At 38.0% G+C, this 26,373-nt stretch overlaps 1 protein-coding gene across 1 annotated transcript; it reads right to left on the bottom strand.

The window, feature by feature from the left end:
* Positions 1-269: 269 nt before the first annotated feature.
* acsl3b (acyl-CoA synthetase long chain family member 3b) lies at positions 270-25,436 on the bottom strand. Its single transcript, XM_079613532.1, has 17 exons — positions 25,152-25,436; positions 15,828-16,068; positions 15,567-15,717; positions 14,682-14,882; positions 13,201-13,378; positions 12,112-12,221; positions 11,878-12,016; positions 10,236-10,386; positions 8,770-8,893; positions 8,495-8,566; positions 7,576-7,715; positions 7,280-7,452; positions 5,486-5,560; positions 5,204-5,395; positions 3,769-3,883; positions 3,519-3,676; positions 270-3,056 (listed from the first exon to the last, which is right to left on the bottom strand). The coding sequence occupies exons 3-17, from the start codon at positions 15,714-15,716 to the stop codon at positions 2,899-2,901; spliced, it is 2,136 nt and encodes a 711-aa protein (XP_079469658.1). The 5' UTR covers position 15,717; positions 15,828-16,068; positions 25,152-25,436; the 3' UTR covers positions 270-2,898.
* Between the last annotated feature and the right edge of the window lie 937 nt (positions 25,437-26,373).

Genomic DNA, 26,373 nt, shown 5'->3' with positions numbered 1-26,373 from the left:
GATATGAATTTCAGAGCGATTCTCTCTAGGGTAAATTATCTGATGCTGACATCTACTGGTGAATCACAAGAGATCCACCCAAATGTACTATTAAATTAAATTAAAATGACACGTTCTCTTATAATTAATATACATATATATACGTATAAATGTATAGACAAATCTATTTTAAATCATTATAAATATGAACCATTCTGATGATAATTTCTTAAAACTAAAAACATTTTCAGAAAAAATATGGCACCTGAATAAAACTCAAAAGATCCCCTCATAATTCACAAAACTTTATTCCGTATAACATAGTTTCAAGGCCAAATCACAAATAAATAATGGAGTTGTTTGCTATGACCTGCTTGTCGTAAGACACTAACCACCCACACAGAGGAGAAAAGACCCCAAACCCGGTCAGTAACAAAGACTAAACATATTTAAAGGAGTTATTACATCTGCTAAATGCAATTGACCTAAAAGTTATATTTAGGGAGCGGGCAACAGAAGGAGAGAGAGAATGAATCCACCAAATATCCTCTTTGTGTGTCTGAAATGCTCAATAGATCTGTGTGCAGACATTAAACGTCATTCTGAATCAAGGACTTCAAGAACGTAAACTAGAATGCGGTTAAAGAGACATGTTGATGGCATCAGAGTCTAACAGGCTGAACTCTGTGATTCATTTGGGTTAGTTGCTGCCAAGGACACGGCTGACAGGTGAATGCACCAATCAGATTACGGTTCCCCTCATAAAATCAGGAATAAAGAGGATCTCTCTCTGGACTAACAGCTGATTGGCCAGCTACTTGTGGCTGGAACCAATGATATTGTAGAATGTAAATGAAGCACAATCAAGATGATCAGAATAGCAGCTCTAAGAGGGGATGAGTCACTCCCTGAATTAGAAGAGAAAAATAAATTAATCAAAAGTATAAATTCCTATAAACCACTTTTAATTTCCACTGTGTAAAAAAAGGCAATCAACATCCTCCATCGAGCTCAGGAAAGGCAGGCTTGTCTAGCTTAGGAACACCATTTGCTTTCAGTTCCTTTTAGGACGAACAAAAATAATAACAGTTATAAAGTAGTTTCAGTAAAGACCATACTGTTGTGATGGTAAAGCTGGAGTGTTTCTACAACCAAAACTGTGCCTAAATGAATCCAGAAAAATAAAAAACAAAAGGTTAAACTATTTGTCCTGAAAATGTTGTGCTAAAATATGAAATAAATCAACAAATATAGTACATTTTCACATAAATAATGAATAAATGTACAGATTTAGAAGCATTTGTCAGTGTTCGAGATATTCGAAGCTTGTTTGGTTTACATCTCCTGAATCATGCAAAGTCAAATGCGAATCATAATGCATCAGATGTCAATTCATGTTAGAGATCTGCACAGCCTGAATCTGAATTAATGCGTCTCTTCCGTTACATCAAAGAGGCTGGAGACATTCATGCTCTTGGGGCCGGACTGTGCGTATCATTTGATGCATCTCCGAATACATAACTCTATTGCACATTCAGATTCACATATCTCCTCTTTGATGAAGTCACTAATCATTTCATACAATGACAATATCACAATATAATAAAAAATGGCCATTTAAGAAAACAAAAAGGGTACCCAAACTACTCCGTTTCAACACTTGGCTCCCTTGCAAAACATCCATGCGACACAATGGCTGACATCATACTGTACATGACATTTTAAAAAAGGAATAAAGGCTTTACAAATTCAGACAAAAACAAAACAATGAGTTCATATACGCTGCAAGTATGGAGTCATACATTTTGTGTGATCCTTAGGCAAACCCTGTAACATGACTAAAGGAACATGGGAGAGCAGAGCGGTACAAGGAGTTCATTTTTCAGATGAAGAGCAGATATCAAAAGCATACACATGAAATTTGGATGATATATGGGAGTGAAATTGGATTAATGTTCAAGTTTCCCTGACAAAAAACAACAACAAATCAGTATAGCTTTCTGTATTAGAGCACATCTCTGGCTTAAGAGTGCTCTCCATAACAGCTCTTTGCAGCATTGTAACTGCTTTGGTGTTGAATTAGAGCTTCTCGCATTAGAACAGCTATCCGGTTTAATACTGGTATCTCCTAGTCAGGATTGTTAGGAGTTTCTTCTAGGTACACAGTCCTCAATGTGCTCTAGCACTTGAACTATATTAATAATTTCACACAGGGCAACCGTAACAGCCTTTGGATACAGGTAAACAACAACAGAAGCCGAGGTTCAAAGTAACAAAATGTCAAGTACACACTCAAATTCAATTTTGAGAGAAAAAAAAGTAACATTGTAACAGATACATTTAGAGAAACATTCCATACACATCCAAATCTTGCACGGCTCACAAAGCGGTTTCAGAACAAAACATCAGTCCTTGAAAAAAATAAAAATAATCTAAGCTAACAAAGAAATAAGCAACAAAAATTGTAAAACGCTTCCCTGCATAGACTCGAGATGACAATTCAGTGTGACCGCTTTGCAGTAGGGTGGAATCATCAAGCGCATCCTACAGAATAATGTGAGGGCGGGGTGTCTACCAAAGACAGCCAATGAGAGAAAAGGAATGGAGAAGTGGGTGGGGTCCAAAGTCTCACAGTCTGTAGGTTGTATTGTGTCTTTTCCAGGAGTCACTCTCGTGAATCATCTGAGAAAAGAGCGCTATTTAGTCCCTGCTTCAGCAGATGACGTTTGCTTTCGCTCCGATCCCTCTCATCAAACCATAACCAAAATTCAAGTGTCACTGTTTTGATCGCAGAACATCACAGGAAGCAGGAAGGCAGAGGATTGTGGGTTGTTTTTTGTCATATATAGGCATTGTGGTATGGTGTGTCCTAAACCCCTTCCCCCCCACATCACACCACCGGCTGACCCCTGGTTTCATTTACTTGCCGCCGTACATCCTCTCGATATCGTCCTGATAGTGCGTTTTTAGTTCCTTGCGTTTGAGTTTGAAGGCGTCGGTAACCAGGCCCGTCTCGGGCGTCCAGGGTTCGGGGCTCAGGCGGATTTTCTTTGGGATCTCAAAGCGCTCCAGCTTACCTGTGAATCAGAACAAAGAGATTGTGTTTTAAATGTACAGCCTTACGGTGATGAGAACTGTAGCTTACGACAAGCAACTAAAACAATAATGTAAAACACAGAGAGTGACATTTTAAGTGAATTTTTTTTTTTACTGGGCCAGTGAAATCACATGATCACATATCACATGAATGATAAATCATTCTAATATGCTGATTTGTTGCTCAAGAAACATTTCTTATTATATCAATGTTGAAAACAGTTGTGCTGCTCATTTTTGAGGAAAAAGTGATTCTGTGATGAATAGAAAGTTAAAATGAACAGCATTTATTCGAAATAGACGTTTTGTGGCATTATAAATGTCTTTAATGTCACTTTAGATCAATTGAATGCATGCTTTCTGAATAAAAGTGTTAATTTCTTTCAAACAAAATCTATATATTCCATTTACACTATTGTTATTTTGCCCTGTTGTTGACAGACCTGTTATAGCCGCTTCTGTGATGATGCGTAGAACCTCTTTCTCCATCTCTGCATGGTTGCAGATCTCCTCCCATGATCCTCTGATGCCCCTCTGCGCAGCGAGGGTGGTTAAATGCTTCTGATTGGGCACCACAAACCCAATCACATAAGACTCGTCACTGTGTAGAGAGGGAAAGATTTATACATCTCATTTATGAAGCACGTGTGAGTGCTGAATTGTCTCAGTATGTATGGGCACATTTGCACTCACCTGTTGGCATAAGCACAGATGTTGTCGATGAATGAGCAGTTTTTGAGCACAGCCTCCACTTTGCCCAAAGACACGTATTCACCAGCTTGCAACTTCACCAGGTCCTTCTTACGATCTACACACACAGGCCAAAACCATTTAAATAGTGCTGAGATTTTATATCACAGACAAGGCTTAAGCTAGTCCCAGACTAAAATGCATGTTTGAGCTGTTTTAACTCAAAGCAACTTGCACTGAGATATCATCAAATATGCCATTGTTTTGTCACCAGTAATGTTTTTTCTCAAAGGCATGTTTATAAAAGCTACTTAAGGCTGTTTTCTGACCTGTAGATCGTTTGCTTTGTTCCGAAACAGTGAATTAATTTGTCACAATGTTGTATTTTCTTCTTGGTTCGGTTTGCTTTCACAAGGCAACATTTCAAAGCATACCAAATGTATTTATGCAAGTCATATGAGAGTAAAGCTGTCCTCTTATTGGTCAGAGTTTCCTCTGCGTCATCCATCAAGATGGATTGACAAGTTCGCTCCGTGAGCTTATTGTGGCTTTATCTGTAGCTGTCCTGATATCACTTACGAATGTAGCCGTCGTTCCCTCTAACTGATTATATATATTTCATTATATAACACATGATTTTAAATCAAATGTGGTGTTTTTAATGTTTTAAAACAAACCTTGTGTAAATTCATAAGTCAACACCATTGTAAAACCGCAGTGAACCAAAGACAGTCTTAAAAACGTTGTTTGAAATCGCTGGTGTTTCTGAAGTCACAAACTACCTTGTAACCAATCAACGAGTGGATCTCTGAGCTGGTGTGAGTGAGTGGAGGCGGGGCTAATTTGCATATTAATAAAACCGCGTATATTAAATGAGGCAATGGTGGAGTTACATTAAATCTATTTTAAGGCATGACGTTTTTTTTCTCTCAAGGAAACACATATTAAATATGTAATTTTGGTGATCAAAGATGCGTTTTATGAAGGCAGACTTTAAGATAAAGATATTCTTTTTGGTTTTCAACTGTGATAACTAATGTGCTCACTCACAGAATCAGACACTGCTTCTTTTTATAGAACACTTTCCCGGTTATGAATTATGATACTGCTTGGTTCGTCGGTCCGTTGGGTCGGATTGCTTTCTTCCCTTAACCGAACCGCCCCAGAGCTCGCTTTCAATCGGGCTGAGACCACCTTGTTCAGGCGATCTCGGAGCGACTGTTTTGGTGCAGATCCGAGAGTGATTGCAGTGTTCATATATGCCTAAACCAACCGAACTAAGAGAGAGAACGCACCAGATTCCAACACAAAAGCTCCAAATGAGCCAGATGTGGGAAACGCCCTAAATGTCCTAATTGAATTAAGGCCTACTCCTGGCTTAATCTAACCCGGCCTATGTCTTGAAAGAAGGTTTGTGTGTATGTGTGTCTCTCCACACCGATAATCTTGAGGCAGCCATCAGTGTGAAACTCTCCGATGTCACCGGTGCAGAACCAACGCTGGCCGTCCGCATCCACAAAGAAGTCCTCTCGGTTCTTCTGCTCGTTTTTATAGTAACCCATTGTGACGTTGGGACCACCAATCACAATCTCTCCTCGTGGGTTTGGTTTATCGGTGCTAAAATAACCACCTGTGGACAGAAAGAAAAATACATTAAAATGGGCAACATTTAATACGATTTCAAATCTCAGTATCTTAATATTTAAAAAGCAGAACTGGCCTTCCTCCCAGTCCTTCAGCATGATCTCGGAGCACACCAGAGGAGCTCCAACACGTCCAGTGCTGTAATCAGAAACTAAACAAACACACACAGTATGAACACAATTTTAATTTGAGCTATAATGTCCCCTCTCTTTACTATTAATACTACCATTAAAGGTTCCTGTAATCTAACGAATGGTTCCATTAACCCAATGGATTAACCCAGGTTTTTATTCAAGACCCCATGCCATTGATTTAAATGCATTAATCCCAAGGTTCCCATACTTTTTGACCCATGAACTCCTATGACCTTTTTCTTAGTCGTTTGTGATTGCTGGATAATGATTTTTAATTCCAAAGAGAATGCAGTCAAAGAGCAACTATTTCTAGCCAATTAAATATTTCAGAGTTGAACATAACACAAAACAGGGTTTTTTCCCTTAAAGAAAATTTATGAATAAAACTGAAGGGAATAAAGTCAATATGTTCTCTAAATGTAAATGTTTTAAGCATTAACTCACTTCATTTTGTTAAATTTTTCACTTTCACTTTCAATACTTTTGCAATGCATTCAACATTTAATGCCATAACTTTATGAATTTAAGACCTTTTTAGACCTTTATTTGTGTTAGGGAGAATTACGATTTTTTAAAGATCTTTTCAAGACCGGCAGAAACTAAATAAATAAATCAATAATTTTCCAAGCCTTTATCATGACTTCTCCCAATATTTCTAGGTTTTCCATGAGCGTGGGAATCCTGCAACCGTGCAGGTTCACAAACATCTTCTTAAAAAAGTAAAGTAGTTAAATTTAAAGACACATTTTAAATACATAAGAAATGTTTTTAAGTGCAATTCTTGAAGTTCTCTTCTTTTTTTTGTGCTGCCTGTATATTACAGTAGCAGTAGCATGTACGTTATTTTCGTCGCAACTGACTTCAGCACCCAGCGTAGCATTTTTTTAATGCACAGTTTATTTTAAATAGTTATTTTACGACATGATTGTGAGTAAATTATGATAGAATGTTCATTTTTGGGTAAACTAACCATTTAAGAGATTATTTACAATGATATTTAAGAACATTCTTTTTAAGGAATTTGAACTCTTCTTAAGTTTTGCCTTTGGAACAATTTTTAGACAAATAATAAGAACATTCTTAATAAATATTTTTAGGAATACAAAATATTCTTATTTTATAGCAAACAAGAATTGTCAATTTGACTATTGCAGTATTTATTATAAATGATTTATCCATGCACATCATTTTCTTTTTTTTATTCATGTGCCCTTGTAATCTTTAATCAAAATAACTTCCTCTTGCAACATTATCACTTCTCTTCTCTGACAACTTTACCGGCGTGAGGTCGGGACAACCTGTCACTCACATTTGATCTACGATCAAACCACAATGATCCAACGATCCAATCAATTCCCGAAGGACAAAATCAAGTCCCGCCCTCCATTTTTCTTGTTCAAGAAGCCGTTTCTCTCAGATATACGTTACATTAAGGGTGAACTTCTGTTTGATTTTGATTTCTGCCGACTTTAAGTAAAAAAATAAGAAAACATCAGTTAAGAAAATTTTTATTCTTAAGAATCTTTTGTGAATCCGACCAAGCTTTTAATTCTATCTAATTATTTTAATACTAGAACCTACACTCTTGATTTGAAGTACTGGCACACCTTTTAATTCTAGAGCTCACACTACATTCACCTTCCTTCCCTTATCAGCGAACTTTGCTACACCTGCGTTTAGTCCCAATACTCCTGTCCGGAGTCCTAGCTTCACATCTAAGAGAATCCCATGCTTACACTCGCTGATGGTCCCGGCTCCGCAGGTCTCGGTGAGACCATAGCCTTGTCCCACAGGACAGCAGAAACAGATGTTCATGAAACGCTGAGTAGCTGCGGATAAAGGAGCTCCGCCAGACAACAGCACACGCATGTTACCGCCCAGCAACGAGCGAACCTTCTTGAACACAAGCCTGCAGAACACAAGAACAACATGACATTGGACATTAAAAAAATATATAACAGAAAAACATTCCTGCATCTAAACACACCCAGCGAGTTTTGGTAGAAATCACGTTAATATGATTGTATTATACCTGTCACAGAGAGGCGTGCTGTATCCTTTAGAGATCTGCTCCATCTTGTAGTTGTACGCCAGAACAAAGAGAGTTTTCTGCACACTGCTCATCTCATCGACTTTAGTCATCACATTCTTATAGATCCGGTCCATAATCTCCTACACAGACATAATGAGAGAGAAACACTTCACTCACAGGTATTAAGACTAGAACTGGGTATTGATTGACACAGATTTCGATTTGATTTACAAGTTTGCGATTCCATAAATATCCGATCTCAATTCATTGTGATTTGCTATCAATTTATTTGGATATATACCAGGTACAGTACATGTCAGTTTTTTTTTCCTCATGGAAAACAAAAAGTCTCAACTAAACCTGCATCAACTGAAAACAGCACAGACTAAAAGATTGATTCCCGGGATTTAAAATTACCCCTGTGGTGAAAATCAAGTTTTTAATGTTGTCTATGTGGTGTTTTTAATATGCTTTAAAACAAAGCATGTGTAAATTCATAAGTCAACACAATTGCTGAGTATTTTCTCCTTAAAACTGCAGTCTCAACCAAAAGACGGTCTCAAAAACGCTATTTGAAATCGCTGGCGTTTCTGACGTCACAAACGAGTCTCTGAGCTGGTGCGAGTGAGTGAAGGCGGGGCTGATTTGCATATTCATAGAACCGCATATTCTAAATGAGGCAATGGTGTAGAGTTACATTCAAGCTATTTTAAGTTATAAATAATTTTTTTAATGAAAAAAAAAACATTTAAATATGTCATTTTGGTGATCAAGGATGAGTTTTAAGGGATACAATTATTACTACAGGGGGACTTTAAGAATCGATATAGGTTCATCAAAATAAGAATCGATTTAAATCGAGAAATCAATATTTTCAACCCTAATTATGACCACTGTGTGTGTTTATGTGTGTTCTTACAGGAACAGCTGCCATCAGTGTTGGTCTGAGCATACTGGTGTCTCCTTTACTGCCCTTTTTAATTTTAGAGGACTGTGGGAGAAGGGACAAAACAAGACAAGATATTGCACATTAGATGCTACTATTGCAAATTAAGTTTCATTTGCATCATTATCATTGTTTGCAGTTATGATGCAAATGCTTGGCAATCAAAAGTATTCTGAGATGGTAAAAGAGCTTGACATGGTGATGACGTCACAATAGCATGACTAAAGTGTATGTGTGTGTGTTTGTACCTGGTCAGCAAGAGTCTGGGGTGATGAATATCCAATCCGGCAGCCGTGTGACACGCATACTAGTTCAGCGCTGAGCTCCAGGACATGCGCAAGTGGCAGGTAGCCAATATAGGTGTCATTCTCACTGTCACAATAAAAAATAAACATTGTTTACAGAAAATCCTATGCCAATAACTAAAGCTACTGCAGACACAGAAAGCACCAAAATGGCTAGAATAGTTTAAGCACAGCTTTAAAAGTGTCTCTATACTGCACCTTCTTCAAACTGTGATTCAAATCCTGCACTGATGTACAGTTAATGCATCTATTTTTATTCTTCCTGTTTATATTTATATATTTTTTACTCTATATTTATATACTTTATCTTTATTTATGTTTCACATTCCCATCTTACCTTACAGATGTCTGGTATTAATATTAATACAATGTTTCCCCTTGTTGTGTTACTTTTTCTAAGCACTAGTGTCCAAGACAAATTCATTGTACATGTAAACCCCACTGTACTTGTGATTCTGATTCTAAATGTAAAAACAACTTATTTCACAAAATATCAAGCGTCACATTTTGGAACAGTAAACAAAGTCACATGAATTGTGCAGTAATACATTAAAGTAGAAATACGTAGGAATCAAACTTTCATTAGATTGTATACATTTAAATATACAATATTGTTCAAAAGTTTGGGATCGGTAAGATTAGTTAGTGTTTTTGGAAGAACTCTCTTATGCTCATCAAGGCTGCATTTATTTGATCAAAAATACAGTAAAACAATGATATTGTTCAAAAATGATATAAATAAAAAATATTTAATTTTTAACAGATTAAAAAGTAATATTTTCCTGTGATGACAAAGCTGAATTTGCAGCATCATTACTCCATTCTTCAGTGTCACATGATCCTTCAGAAATCATTCTAATACGCTGATTTCATTATTATTATGCCGAAAACATTTGTGCTGCTTAATTTTTTTTGTGGATTCTTTGAAGAATAGAAAGTAAAAAAAAACAGCGTTTATTTGAAATATAAATATTTAGTAATATTATACATGCATTTACTGTCACTTTTGATCAATTTAATGCGTCCTTGCCGAATAAAAGTATTAATTTCTTTCAAAAATCTATATTTTTTACTGACCCCAAACTATAGTGAACATTAGTGAATGGTAGTGTACATTAACCATAAGGTCAGGATCATGGGTAAATTAACTTAACGCAGTGCTAGTACCGCCAACATCATGGATTTGCTTCCCAGGTAACCATTTTTGAACATCAGTGTCTTTAATCATATCGCTGTGATCAGCGTTTTTCTTTAACACCTTAATTAATGAGACATTAAAATGCTAATTTATTATACAGACATAAAACGAAGCACCTCCAATGAATAAAGCAATGGAGAATAGCTTTTTAACAGCTACAAATCAATGGACAGACAGAATCAAGCTAGATAGAGGCGTCGGAGAAACATACTCCAGGTTAGGAATGCGTTCAGCCATGCCGGTGATGCCAGCGATGATGTTGCTATGGGAGATCATGACTCCTTTAGGAATGCCTGTAGAGCCGCTGGTGTACATGATCACTGCGATATCAGACGGGACCGGCTGCCTGCGGGACACCATTACTGCACACAGAGAAAGACACATTCACATTGCTTCATTAGTGGCAGCCATGTTGTAGTGTTGTAGTTCATTAGTGGCAGCCATGTTGAAGAGCTCTAAAATAGCTACTTTGAAGGAGAAAAAAAAACTTGTTTAAATGGGAAACTGGTGGCCAGGCCACTTTGCTGCCAAGATCATCAGAATCTCTCAGTCCAAAAAAAACAGATGTCATGAATCTGCCCATGGTAATGTCAATGAAACCACGGCCACCAGGAAATGTGCTCTAGTTTAATAAACAAAAAGCTGTGAAACCCTTCACCTCAGTCGAGTTACTAAAAACCTTTAAAACCACAATTTGTATATACATTGAAATGATTGGAAATTAATATTTCACATAATATTATATTAGTCAAATATAATTTATTTATTATATTTATATATAAACATATGCTGACCAAGGCTGCATTTATCTGATCAAAAATACAGTAGAAACAGTAATATTGTGAGTATACTTACAATGTAAAATAACTGTTTTCCATTTTATATATTTGAAAGTGTAATTGATTGCTGTGATGGGAAAGCTGAGTTTTCAGCATCATTACTCCAGTCTTCAGTGTCACATGATCCTTCAGAAATCATTCTAATGCTGATTTGCTGCTCAAGAAACATTTCATGTTTGTGTGAATGGTAATGTAAAATAAAGTATTACATTTATTAAAAGAAAAACAAAAGAAAAAAAATATTTTAAATATGAAGCATTTAAAATGTCTTCATATTTCACATTTTTTTGAGAGAGGCAGAATGTAGGCACAACTGATGTTCATCGGCATCAGCGGCCATAACTGGCACCTGGTTAAGACTAGCTAGACAGGCTCTCATAAAGAACACACAGATCTAATACTCCAGAGAAATGTCTAAACCTGTTATCTCAGTCTTTCTGAACAGAGAAACCCTGCTCTAATAAAGATAACATCTCCCTCTCTTATCTCCAGAGGGCTTTTCTAAACAGTTGCTCTTATCTGACACAAATGCTCTCAACACCGGTTCTCATGCCCTCAAGTCTTCTTTTCATCTGACAGGAAGATCCTGCCGTCTTTCTTCCCCGAACAAAATCTATGTTTACAGCTCTTTTGGTCCTTAGTCTGTTTATTGTGTCAGTACAGTTCAAAACATGACAAAAGGTGACGTTTCTATCATCAGCAAGCAAGGGCTACTGTGCATTTATCTCATGCTTATTCTGTATTAGGAATCCCTAGGCTATGTTTATAGATTTATAGTATACTATATACTACAAGTAGTATATGAACACATATGTGGCATGCAAATATAACAATATGCAGTACGCATATGAACTAGTGTTCGACTGATACAGATTTTGTGCTGGCCGATGCCGATATCTTGAGCAGGGTGGCCGATATAAAGCCGATATAGTTATATATAATATTAAAGATGGTAAATAACACCTGTATAATTTCAAACAACGTAGTATGCTACTTGAGAGTTTAGGCACTTACCATTTTCAGTTTTGCCCCCCAGTTCTTGCACTGCACCCATGTTGTGGACCATGATGCCTCTGGGGAGATCAGGCCAACTGGTGGTCTTTATATCAACCAATATAATGTGCTTCAGTCTGGGGACTTCCATCAGAATGGCCTGAGAGAGAGAGAGAGAGAATCATTCAGAGCAATGAGTGACCACAGCTTTGACACTTCATGAGCTCACTGGTGTGACGTCGGTCTCGTTCTCACCTTGAGGCGGCTCTGCAGCAGGTCTTTGCTTGTGATGATGTGCGTGACCTCAGTCTCATTTAGACCATGAGCAATAGCTGCTCCTCCCAATGTGGAGTACAGGGTCACCACTGAGACAGAGAGAAACAACATCATTAAGATGATGAGTTACTGTGCTTTTAAGTATAAAATAGTGAGATTATTAATATTATTTAATTATAATTTATAATTAAATGTAATTATAATTAGTATTGTTGTTATCATTAAACATTTGTATTTAATTTATTCATTTTTTTTTATTAAATCAATAAAGACTGTATTATTAAAATTCTATTGCATGTAAATGAAAATAGTAGTAATAATAATAAGTTAAAAAATAACAATAAAGTACTAACATCATTTCAACTTGCCAATGACAATTTTTATACTTGGCACATGGCTACTGTTAATTTCAGACTAAGATGTGTCAGTACAGAAATCAGTCAATTTAAAAAATATATTTTATATAATTTTAAATCGATTAAATCCATTTATATTGTAAAGTTATGTTGACCACAGGCTTAATTTTACTCATAAAAAATAAAAATAAAACCCCCTTAGGACAATCTTGAGGGAATCAGTTGCGAATTAGTCTCCCGGATTTTGACGTCATCCCTGCACCACTCTATTGAGCTTTTCTATTTCTGCAATGTTTTGAATGAAACTCGAAACATCCAAGGGATGTGGTGGATAATATTAATCTTTAAAAAAAGGCATGCACAGGTGGACATTTTGAGAATCCATCCAGACACCTTTGGCATACCTTCAACATCATAGTGCATCTAAAATTTGAGATGCACTAATTCACATCTTGCATACTTTACGCATGTGTATAGTATGGTTTAGCATGTGAATTGGAATGAAACCAGATCTGATTAATAAGAATCAGATTTGCTGCAGAACTCATGGGTGTGTTTGCTTGAATAGTGAATAGCAGTTCTGTTTTCAGTGTGATGTCTTGCATCTACTACCACAGCAGTGCTGCTATTTTTGACCTGATATTTTGTCCTAGTCAGCACAATACAGCCGATATTGGAGACAACACTGCGTGTGCGTGATTTGAATACTCACAGGGGAAGTTGTACATGAAGCATGCCTGCGCTGCTACGATCCACTCAGCACGAGTCTCGCAGAAAATGGCGATGTTACAAAGAGGCTTCTGACCCAGAGCGGCCAACCCGCTCCCAAACCTCTGAGACAGATGGAACGTTTCTTCATACGACAACCAGTTATAATCACCCAAGATCACCTAGAGAGAAGCAGAGAGGAGTCAAAGTTGCATTGTATCGAAATTCTCAGTGGCTTTCACAGCAGCATGAGACTTCTTTTCAATTTCATGTAAACAGTTCTAGACAACAACAGGCCAGAGATCAACTCTGTTTACAGAGAGATGGCCACTGAACTTCTTCCTGTGGACCTCGAGAGAGTTCTCTCGGCATCTGTGCACTTAACCTTAGACGCACTCTATATCTACTTGAATATTGTGTAAGTATATGTTTAGAAGAGTGTTTAAAGCATATCTCATGGAAAGGGCTATGTTCACATTAGTTTTTTGCAAAAAAAAAGTCTTTCTAAATGTCGACAAAAAATTATTGCGAAAATAATAATATTTTTTCCTCTCGCGATAAGTCATTCCAAAAATCATAGCAACGGACGTTGGTAGGTTTATGTATATCCCAGCCGCCGCACTGGCCATTATTATTAATGGAAGAAGACGTATGTGTGTTTTCCAAGCGTTAATGGCAGCACATATGAGGAGTTTCTGGGGTGTTTCTCCCTCATTTCTGCTTCGAGGTCTTGATTGTGGCATTTCTTTGAGGTTTAGAATCCAGTATTCCTGTAATTCTTTTGTCTTTTATAAATTTAATAAATAAATCTGTCTCGTCTAAACACACTGCGTCATCTACGCCAGGTGACTGTAAATGCGCAAAAGCTGTTTCCGTTGCAGTTTTGCGAAATATTTCTTTTTCGAATTGCTTGAAAAAACCCCTCATGCGAGCGTAAAAACTATTTTGCGATAAATGGGAGTTTTTGCGAAATTGACGTCTTTCCACTGGGCGTATTTTCAATTCGCAATTTCAATTTGAAGGGTAATGGAAACGCAGCTACTGACAGCCTAAATCTGATTTTAGTCACACACTATCAAAAGCTTGGGGTTAGTAACATTTTATTCTATATAATTTATAATAGTAATTTATATTAAAAAAACGTAAACAACTTTTCAACATCGATAATAATATAATGTAGTCATATTTATTTTTTGACAGGAATGAAAACAAGGCTGTAAGGGATAGAATTAGTGTGTTTAATGGTTTGTACTGTTGTTTAACACTGATGAAACCTCTTTCCAAAAAAAATTCTAATAATAAATTCAGTAGACAGAAACTCCATAATGCGTTTAGTGGTTTAGATATTTTTGAAAAATAAAAATGTATTTTCTTATACAACTGAAACGTTCGGCCCGACGGTGGAAAAGCGGCTAAAGTTCCACAGCCATTGAGAGTGTGTGGCCGTACAGCACGAGTCAACATGAGTGTGTGTGTATGTCTTACCTTCTTAAAGATCTTGCCGTTAGGCTGCATCTCATCCTCCTCGCTCAGAAGCTCTCTTGTGCCGAGGCAGTCTCTTTCAGGAAAGTGTACTACAGCATATTCAAAAACTTTATCCAAAGTATCCACACCATTGTGCAGCAGGGACGCCAACCTCTGCTGGCTGTTCACGGCCCGGTACGGCCCTGCCGGTGTCCCGCTTACCTGATGGGACAGGAAATTAGAATGAGGTCATGGGGGAAATGTAGGACGAGCACAGGCAGTCAAAAAAAAAATCCAAAACCACTTGTCGCCTAATTCATCATATTTTAGTTTCTCTAAAATATTACTATTTTTTTAAACCAGCAATTTAATTATGTGACGTCATTCAGTAATGAAAGTGACTCAAATCCCTCCGCTAATCTAAGATAAATTGCGATAATCTCCATTTATAATAGGTACACTACCGTTTAGAAGTTTGGGGACAGTACGATTTTTTTTAATGAAATTATATTTTATTCAGCAAGGATGCATTAAATTGATCAAAAGTGACAATAAAGACATTTTACAATGTTAGATTTCTATTTCAAATAGATACTGTTCTTTTGAACTTTCTATTTATCCAAAAATCCTGAAAGAAATTTTTGATGTTATGATGCTGAAAATACAGATTTCTATCACAGGAATTAGATTTTAAAATACATCAATATGGAAAAGTTCCTTTAAAGTTTTAATTAATATTTTACAATATTACTGTTTTACTGTATTTTATAATTGCAGCCTTGGTGAGCAGAAGAGATTTCACAAACATTAAAAAAAAACTTACTAACCCCAAACATTTGAACAGGACCCAGGGTTTGAATGAATCTTTGCTGATGTTTTGGGCCTGTTCATCTTTGCTGTACTTACTGTGCGCGCTTTGATCCTTTTAGAACGGGCCTGGTTCCCGCTGGCTCCGGAGAGCAGGTACCAGGGCAGGAATGTGATGACGGAATAAACCCAGGCGACCGATCGAAAGACCTGCAGCAGGAGAGGAGACATGTCCTCCTTCAACTTCATCCTGAGGAACAAGAAATCAGAGGACGAGAAGAAGACAGAAAGAAAAAGTTAGTGATGATTACCGCCCTCAAACCACACCAGCTTTACCTTTGATTTTTGTCCTCCACTTACTTTGTGTGGTTCTTTACTTTCCTCCAAGTACGTGATAGTATTCCTCTTTTTCTGAAGCTCTTGCTGGCTTCTTCTGGTTCTTGAAGTGCTTTATGGTATAGATGGTACTTCTTGACGTTTCTACTGCCTTTTGTCAAACCTGCTGGCTGAGAGGACAATTTCCTGTTCCATTTCCTTTTCCCACTCCAGCTTCCTGCTCTGACGGCGTGCAAAGCCTCCTGGGTTTAAAGATGAGCTCTCCCTGTGGGGAAATACAACAAGCAAAGTGTTTTTGTCAATATGCTTTTTAAAACCCAAAAAAAGACTTTGGTTTTAAAAACGTTGGTCCTTTTTTGCATATATATATATATGCATATTTAAGTAGTTTTATATAGCGGAGACTGACTATATTACGTCATTTGCAGTGCTTCATGTTAGTGTCTGGGTGCTAAGAGTTGTTTTGGTGAAATTTGTTTGTTTTGATTCGATTATTTTTTGCAGAGTCATGGGTAATGTTGTTTTTCACCAGTAATTTCACTGTTAAAAACTCTTGTTAAAATAACGTAGGCTAATGGCATAAAAAAAAAAAAGCAGCATAAAAAGGATCAGGAATTGATGCTAGCTGGACTTAAACTTAGGCTGTGTCCTAAATTGCCCCCTATACCCTTAAAGGGGTCATGACATGAGAAACCGAATTTGCCTTGATCTTTTGGTATATAAGAGGTCTTTGTACCATTAAAACGTCCTGCAAGTTTCATAGCTTAAGACTTCCTCCCCATTATAAACGAATCATTTATTTAATCAAGCTCTAAATACAGCTCGTTCTGGATCCATGGTAAGAAGTGACGTCACGGTACGAAGTGACGTACCAGCGTTTGCATACGACCGCCTCCGGCACAAGACAGTTACGCTTTAAGCGCAAGGCAACTACGCTCATTTCGTATCGTTGTCGCGCCCGCGCGCTGCGTGCCTCACAAGTGTTCAGTGGACGGACAGCGAGTGGGTCTGTGTACAGGGAAATTACGATGCCGCAGATGTGCTGTTCCTGGCTGTGGACAAACAACATCTTTGAATACGCTGCCGAAAGATCCAGACGTCAGGGAAAAATGGATGCACTTTATCTTTTGCGGACGTCCCAGTCACGGCAGTGTTAATGTAAGTGTTTGCTCTATACATTATAAGGATGACTGTTTTGAGAAAAAATCCCAATATAATGCTGGCTTTGCTAGAAAACTGTTGCTCAAAGATAAGTCCGTGCCGACTATTCTGGGCTCAAAACGACGTTGCAAACTTACTTTTTATCACTGGCTAATATAAACACATTTGTATAAGAGAATCTTGAAAATATGTCGCCTGTCTAGTACGTTAGGCCTACATGTGATAGAAAATTAAAAATGTTGCCTTTATCAATGCTGCATCTTCAAATATGGCCTGTGCATGCATTTTTGTCCGTGGTACACCCTATCATGTCATTGAAATTAGTTAAATAATGTTAAACTGTTAGCAAATTAAGCTATAGGATAATTATGCAACAATAATCCGTTTTCAAGTGTCTCGGAATACAATTTTTTTATTAATTCAAAATAGTTTCCCTTTCCATGTGGACACGGGCTGATCCAGTCTTCGTTGTTGTGGTGATGGTTCATTTTCCTCTGATTCCGGCTCAAACATAATAAGGTTTTATCATTGCAAGAGCCATCGCTTCGCATGCATCACCCGCTACTAAACAGTTGCGCCGAATCCGCAAATGTACTGGCTGGGGGCGTTAATAATTGATGCATAGGCACTGACGTTAGCCAATCATAACAGTGGGCGTTAACACTGAACTCTTAAAGGGGAAACACCCCCAAAACAGACTGTTTGAATCAGAGGATGAGAAACAGGGTGGGAAAAGGTAATAAATCACTACATTAGTGTAGTGGTGTCCAAAACCATAGTGGACGTTATCGAGTGCACTTATTCAATTCCACAATGCATCACAATAACGAGTGTACAACCGTGGTCCTCAACGGCTAGAGAATACCCATAATGCACTGTGAGAGTCTCATGGTAAATGAATTCCCGCGTCTGACCAGAAGATGGCACCCACAGTTGAATCATCCATCCATTCATTTTCCAAACCGCTGGTCCAATGTGGGTACAGCGTAATATCATACAGGTATAAATTCCGTTTTAATAATTGATTATTAAATTGTGGTTTATACACAGTTTCCATGACAGAGTTCAAGATAAATTTTTCATTACTACTGGAGCTGCCAGTTTTCTAAGTTTCAAATAATTATTAAACAGCAAACACAACCTATGCAAAAGCGACAGCTCTTTTTCACTTGTTTTTGTTCACTTGTTGTGGACTATATTAATGTTGGGAAATGGGAATAGTGAATGAGGGTATACGGGGCTATTTTGGACACAGCCTTAATCTACCGTATGAGTGTGTGTTAACCAGTATGCCAAGACTGTGACAGGACCACTGTGATTTAACTAGGGACGGCTGGTAAACAGTGTAGCCAACGCTATGAGCTCGGAGGACAAACAAGACAGGCTTTGTTGCTCTGGAAGGATGAAGCTCACACTAAAACAAGTGTTCTGTTCGAGAGGAGGATGTGTTCATGAATGCATGTGTGTGTTGAGGGGAAGAGATGGGGGGGGTGGACGAGCATTTCCAGAACATGAAATACAAATTTGGCCAAATTCTGAAATGCCAAATAAAGATTGACCTGATAATCCAGCAGCTCTGAGATATGAGCAGTGCTGAAATTAAAAATTAGGTTTGAAACAGGTCAATGATTTTTAAGTGCAAACCCCCCCACAAAAAACACTCTGGAAATATGCATGTTTTTCAGCCAGAGATAAACACAACACTTGTACACAATAGCAAAACAAAGAAGGAAACCGCCTCTTTCCCATTTTCTCTCTGGGAAAAACAAACGGCTGACTTCTTTCTTGGGTTTTGATACTTTTAGAGGAAGGTCAAAAATACAATCCAGGATAGAGACGCTCTCAAATATCAGCTGTACAGCAGAAATGCATTCTCTCCTTGTAGCTTCAATCGTGGACTTTGGAGGTGGTCAGGATTTGTGGTCAGCCAATGTCACTCTATGTATATCTATCAGTCAGGTGGCCTACAAAATGCCAATACACAATATAAAAATGGATGCACATCTTGATGGAAATAAATGTTGTGATGTTATTTTCATAAAGACTGAGAGGTGCATACATTTTTGGTCAAGATCTTGTATTGTCAATGCAAGAGTCCAGCACTCTGTAAAGTCTCCTCCAGCACATCCCAAAGACTTTCAAATGGATTTATTGTCTGGACGCAGAGATGCTAATTCATGTGTGAAAATGATTCTTCATTCTCCCTCCCAACCATTCTTTCACAATTTGAGCTTGATTCATCTTGGCTATGTCATCCTGGAATATGGCCATGATGTTTCTTTCTACGTGGTTGTTTAAGAAATGAAAATCTACAAACTCCATCAATTAGGGTTAGAAGAAGTGTTGACAAACATGTAACATGCTAGAAATATAATAATCACTGCAATATTGATCCAGTCATAGACTAAGCATTTTCATACACTTGTAGATATTTAATACACTTGTAGATATTTTGAAGAACGTTGGGAACCAAACAAGATTGGAGACCATTGACTTTCATTGTTTGGACAAAAAAAAGCAAAGAGACATTTCTTAAAATATCTTCTTTTGTGTTCTACAGAAGAAAGATCATAGGCTATAGGTTTGGAACCACTCTTGAATATGAATATTGAATTTCCAATATTGCGACATGAACTCTAGTCCTAAAAACTTGAATTTACATAACAGTGTTTTCTGGGCCAGGTTTTGGTTTTGAAATCAGGTTTTAAAGTGTAAGTTTTGAAAACGACACCATTATTGTCTCCATGTAAACAACAAAAAAATTTGAATTTGTGAAAACTGTGAAGTCATGCGTATTACGTGTTCAGTCTATAGGCGTGTAGCGTTTCTTTACAAAGTGACATTGCCATCTACTGGCCTGGCATGCATAAAAGCATTTAAGTGGGGTGTATTTTTAAGGAGGGTACTCTGTTAAAGTTTAAATCTATTGGATCTGCCCAGAGCCACTCTGGATCTGCCATTACCAACTCGCTAACGTTTGGTCGTGAGTCTCGTGACGTATAACGACTCAAACTAGCGCACGACCTTAACGTCATCGTTCTCACCCACTCCCTCTGTTCGCTGATTGGACCGGTAAAAAATTGATCGGAGAAAACCCAAGAATATACCACAAGCCCAGACGTAGTACTGAAGGAAAATTAAAATTGAGTGGAAGTACGTAGGAGGGCGGAGCCAGGCTAATCAAACCCACCTGAAGCAGATAATCAAGGTGTTCTGGTTAGTTGAAAATGTGGCAGGTGTGTTGGAACTAGGGCTTTGACTTTTGCCCAAAAATCATATTCGCAGTTTGTTTGTTTATTGATATTCGAATATTTATTAATAATATTTTGACCATTAAATGCCTTCAGTAAGACCTATATTGGTATCAAACTTAAGTTGTATACGTTCTGTCCACCAGAGGGCAGTGTATCAGTCAATGTCAATAGGCAGGCAATTATGTTTTCAGAAGGAAAACACACTGTCACAATTTTCTTCCATTCAACATCTAAAAGTTTTTCCTGATCAAAATCAGACCCTGGATTAAACACAAACAGTATGCTTTCGACAGGTTTTATCCACTGTTCTTATCAAAAATAAATAAATCGCGGCCATTGTTTTGGTATACAAAATAGGCGCTAACCAGGACGCTAACGTCACCTACAGGAGCCCAGATGACTAATAATAGCCTTGCTGAGCTCGCAATTCACAACTTCACCAGGCGTGAAAAAGCCTCGGAATCTGAATTGAAAACGTTTACAAGCAAACACATTTACAAAAAATAATGCCCATAACAGGTTCGAATATAAAAAGCTGCCTAATATTCATTCGAATATCATTATTTTTTTTAAATATTCGAATGACGAAGTTCGGAGTCAAAGCCCTAGTTGGAACTGAAGTCTGCAGGATGGTAGCCCTCCAGGAGGGTTGGAGACACCTGCTCGATCATGTGAGGAAAAATAGACTTCTCAAACTACTTGTGGATAGTGAATTGCAATGTTGCTGTGATAAACATCATGTGGTAAAGTCGTTACCCTCAAGCACTGTGAGAGGGCTGAGTATCGTGCAGCAATAATGGACAGAACATTCCACGACTCCCGTGAAATCCCAGACATGACCGCCTAGAGACCGGTAGCACATGGGCGTGAAAACCTTTCCTTCAAGAGGAATGTCACAGACTAGGAAGTCGTGTTCAAATCTCCCTCTCTAGTCCACACAGACCATTTATAGAAACTAAGCTGGAAAAAACTAGGTCGTCCTGAAATCAGTAATGTCATAGCCATGAGCACATTAACATGACAAGTTTGACTACTTTATTAAGGACTTTTCACTATTCAGCAAACTGATATATTCTGATATATACAACAGTGTGGAATATGAAAAATGAGGTTAGCCAATCATAACAGAGGTAATTTACATACCCCAACACCCCGTTTCAATCTAATGCTGTTTAGGCAACATTTAAGCAACATTTCTTATATGTAACATTATCAAAAGTCTTTACTATCACTTTTGATTAATTGAATGTGTCCTTGTTAAATAAAAGTATTGATTTCTTTAACTTCTTACTGACCTCAAACTTTAGAACAGTAATTTTAACAACATTGTTTCAATTGGTAGGCCAGAATATCAGTGATCAAAATAGCTATTAAATCACAAAAACAATATTTCTTAATAAAATCCTTTCCAGGTTAATGGGGGAAAAGGGAAGGATGATGTCTTGAACATTAAAATGGGTGTCTATTAACTTAAGACCTCTAGATGTCTAGTTATGTATTATTATAATTGCTTACTATAATGGGACTGGGAGGGACCAGTTATACACGTCTTTTATACTTTGATGTCTACTATTTAGGTTAACTCCAAATGTACAATTCAAAAATGCTAGATGGGGCATAACCAGGTGATGCCAAACCACTTCTACCATTGAAATATGATTAACAAATGTCCTCGTACTTCCATTTATACGCGCTTTCAATCACAATTTCAATACCTTTTCATAACCAAGTACTGGTAACAAGCGCCTCAAACTGTGTAGACTGTTGCATCTGAGGCACAGTAGTTAGTTACTAGATGGTCATCTGAGAAGTGGTCAGTGTAGTGAAGATCTTCATCAAAACTAAGGTATCAAATATCATCTCCTCTTAGCAACCAGATCCAAATTCACATGCACTGCCACAACACAGTCGAAAGAGAGAGTATTCACCTGAATTCACACCGGTTACATTAACTCTTTAATGATGCTTGCTCTAGGCCCCGTTTACACAAGTGCGTTGTGGTTTTAAAACGCATAACTTTTGCCACTGCTGTCTACACTACTCCGTGGTTTTCGACCCTGAAGACTTTTGGAAATGCTGCAGACCCCGTTTTGGTTTAAAAACTTTCAGTTTAGACAGACCAAAACGGAGACTTTTAAAACAGGAAGGTGTGGCTGCCTACATTCGCTCCCTGATTGGGTCTTCTGAACCATTTGTGTATACTCCCCTGATTCGCTAAGCCCCTATCACATGACCATTACGCTACAGACCATGTAAACAAAAACAGATGCATGCCTTGTTGACTTTGTTGTCCTTTTTAGCAGCCATTGTACACGTTCAGTCACGTGAACTGCATTTATATGAGGGATAGAAATGGTGGCTAGTAAACAAAAGCTCTACTGTTGATTTTGATTACAACTTTTCTTGAAATGAAAAATGGAAAAAAAAACTAAGACAATGTGTGTGGAGCACGTGGTGATTTGTTGTCTCGCTAATTGCGTCATCAGGTTCTGCGCTCCTATTGGTTTTTCCTCTGATGGTTGTCGTAGGCGAAGAGACACTACAGGACTATGCGTAAAATCTTCTGACACTGCCAGAATTTCATCTGTGGTCAAATCTGATCGTAACGGTGATTAATTGGCTGTCAGCGAACATGTCAAAGTAGCGATCAAAGACTTCAGATATTTAGGATTAGAGGAACCTTTTAGGATTCTCAACATTTGTCTCAGATGGCCAGATCCTGGCCAAAATCGTTTTACATTGAAGGATGAAACCGAGAAATATCAACCTGCCGGAACATGCTACATAGCAAATAACAGCGTTCAGGTAACCTCTCTCAACACACTAGCATTGTGTTGAGATTTGCATGGGCAAGCACCAACATGGCTTGTGTGTGAAAATCTGTGAAAACACTAAAGGCAAGTGGCAAAGCTTTCACATGGAGAGGAGGAACCAGAAATTAACTACTAACATCAGACACTTAAACTAAAAACAAAACAAGTTTGGAAAGTGTCCTCTTCCCTTTTCCACTTGTGATCAATCTCCACCGCACAAAAATGCAGACGGCGCTTGCAGAAGTGAAGGAACAGGGACATTTTTTCCAGACACACCTAGATTACTGAACAGAGCCCCATCATTTGCTACCCATAATCCCCATTATACATCTCTTGAAGAGCCTGGGTGTGATCAGACTTGTTTGGCTGGTCCATCACCTCGTGTTCAGGGTGTGGGAATAGAGACATGAGTCATACACTCCTGTAGTGGGACAATCGTGAAGCATCAAGCCCACAGGGAAGGGAACTGCTAAACATCCAATACTATGATATTTTGTCACAGTCTATATGGTGCATTTTATGCGTCTAGTCAGTGGCGGTACTGTACAAACCATCATTGCATGCTCTACAAATCAGAATAAAATCTAAATCACATTGTATTAGTGTTTTAATCTTGCTTGGTGCATCTTCCCTTTCCTCTAAATTAGTTTTTTAAAATAGTAAATGTCATTGAATATGCCCCACAGGCAGCACTGGTCGCTCTGCAGCATCTTGCTTAGGACTATTTATAGTGTTAAAGGGATAGTTCACCCAAAAATTAAAATTCTGTCATGGTTTACTAACCTCATGTCATTCCAAACTCATAAGACTTTGAAGCACGAATTAAGATCTGTTAAATTTAATAAATTTTTTGAAACCTAAGAGAGCCTAAATTAAATCCATTGATATGGATTCATTTTGCAGTGCCTTTTTTTGGTCTTTTAAGTTTTGGTAACCTGGCATTTTAATGGAGGAACAGAAACATCTCAGGTTTCATTAAAAAGATCTAAATTTGTGTATATAAAGGTTAACAGAAGTCTTATGTGTTCGGAATGACATGACAAAAATGATCCTGAATACCAGAATTTACATTTTTGGGTGAAGCATTCATTTAAATACCATGGATTGTGAGCCTGTTATTAAGCACAGGTGTGTTTCGGACTTACCCCTAAACACAGCCCTCACAGAAAGCTTTCTGCATTTTTACATTTTCAAAAAACATCACTTCGTATGATTTATAAACTGGTTTCCTCATGGGGGCCAAAAAATGTCTCCACAAGGACAAGGATTTTGGATATTGCCATCCTTGTGGGGATATTTTGTCTCTATAACATAGGCTATTCGTACACCACACACACACACACCCACACAGTCTAGTGCCCTAAAACTACACAAAAGTTTCTTATTATCAAAAAAATTCTACAAGCAACTTCAAGTCCAGTCCTCTAGTAAACTAACCTGCATGGTCACCAATCAAACGCATTGCTTATTCTTAGTGCTGGCCTTCAACTGATAGCACATAATCCACAGGATTATCTCAAAGCATGTCAACTCACTATCTTCCCAATCACCCATAACAAACTGCAGTCCCATGTCACCAGCACACTTATCTGTGCCCTAATTCAAAACATCTTATTCTTCATATTCAAAAATGCTCGTCTGCCTTGCACACAGATCATCTGATCTGATGATGGCGTGTGAATGTGTCAATATCATGTTGGCTAATGTAAGATCGTGTTTGTTTGTTTGTGTGTGAGAGAGATTAGTGTGTGGTCATCACCTGAGCACTAATGTGTTTAGTGTGCATGCAAGTGTATAACGAATGAGAGATGTGCATGATCATCATGGCTATAAAGCACAGACATACTTGTATGTATGTAACGTTAACGTTATGTATGTAGATATATGTAACGTTATGTGTCATTGCATACAGAGGCCTGAGATGATCATCAGTATCAAGAGTGGAATGCGATACCATCAATATTCTACATTCCTCTGCTGTCAGAGCATGCAAACCATCTTCATACCAAAGTAGTAATACCGCGCATCTGATGCTTTACTATATGCATGCGAGTCTTCAATATGTAAATCAACCTTCTCCGCGCGCATCTTCACCATACGTAGACACAATACACACTCACCGTATGCTTCCACGCTGACGCAGCTGCTTCAGTCAGACTCGCAACATCCCATTTAAAATGGCGAAAAAAAATGTTATAGAAGACCTATACGCGGCAAATATAGAGCTATGATTGTTTATTCTTCTATGTCGTTGTATGTTGCGGTCGCTGTCTCGCGCCGCCGTAGCTCTCAGCCCGGAAGTGATGGAAGCGTTGTCATGGCAGGGGCCGGCTTCTTGCCGCTCTGATTGGCTGAAGGCGGGTGGCGCGTGTTGGAGGCTGTCGTGACATCACTCTCGGGTTACCAGCGGTCATTATCGATTTGATTGATTTATTTGTCAATTTGCATTGTTATTTGTTAGATGTTTGTGTTTTGTAGCCAATGTCTTCTTTTTTAAATGACGTTTAGAGGTAGAGGGAAATGGTGATGTGTAACAGTGGATAGTGTTGTTGATTCTTTTGTCAGCTCGATGGTAGTGTTGCAGCGCCCCGAACAGCTGGCAAGGCGGCTAGCTATGAGAAATTCGACTCATTTCCGAGAATCGATTCTTTCGAGCAGTTCAAAGAACTTGTTCAAAAATCGATTCAGTTATTCATTACGTCACTACGTCATTTAAAAAGCCCACTATGGAAGTCAGATGTTTTCTAATTCTAAATATCTTCGTTTGTGTTCAACAGAATAAAAACTCATACAGGTTTGGAACAACATGGGAGTGAGTAAATTTTCACACATTTTGGGTGAGCTATTTCTTAAAAAAAGTAATAATAAAAGCATTGCTGAAGCATGTTTTGACGGTTTTAACAAACGCTGTTTATTAAAATCAACTCTGTTTCGCTTTCTTCTTATCTGACATGCTTGAAATAGACATTTGAAATGAAATGGATCAGTGAGTTGTTCACTCGAGAACCGCACGGACCGATTCAGTCCGACACGTGAAAGAAATGTTCAGACTGGTTTTCATTGAAAAGATCTACGAGTCGTTCACAAAAGTGATATCGCTACAGCATATTCCCATTTACCTATTTTGGTAATATAAGTTTCAAGTATCTCCTCATGCAAATGGAAAGATATCCTATGTTACGAAGGCGAAAGGTTTTTTAAACGATATTTTCACATCTTTCAGGTAGCCTACAAATGAGGAAATTGGGATCGGTGGGATATCTCCACTCTCACACAAGCGCCGCTGGTGTAGTGGTATCATGCAAGATTCCCATTCTTGCGACCCGGGTTCGATTCCCGGGC

This window comes from Phoxinus phoxinus, assembly GCF_949152265.1.
Source record: "Phoxinus phoxinus genome assembly, chromosome: 5".
NCBI lineage: Eukaryota > Metazoa > Chordata > Actinopteri > Cypriniformes > Leuciscidae > Phoxinus > Phoxinus phoxinus.
This window is presented reverse-complemented; position numbering and strand designations above follow the sequence as displayed.

What these genes read in the sequence shown, in the direction of transcription:
- acsl3b (XM_079613532.1), bottom strand. Translation starts at nt 15,716, where the DNA reads ATGAAGTTGAAGGAGGACATGTCTCCTCTCCTGCTGCAGGTCTTTCGA. An exon ending in TGCTGCAGAGCCGCCTCAAG is followed by an intron (nt 12,017 to 12,111) that starts GTGAGAACGAGA and finishes TCTCTCTCTCAG; the next exon opens with GCCATTCTGATGGAAGTCCC. An exon ending in GCTGAAGGACTGGGAGGAAG is followed by an intron (nt 5,396 to 5,485) that starts GCCAGTTCTGCT and finishes TTCTGTCCACAG; the next exon opens with GTGGTTATTTTAGCACCGAT.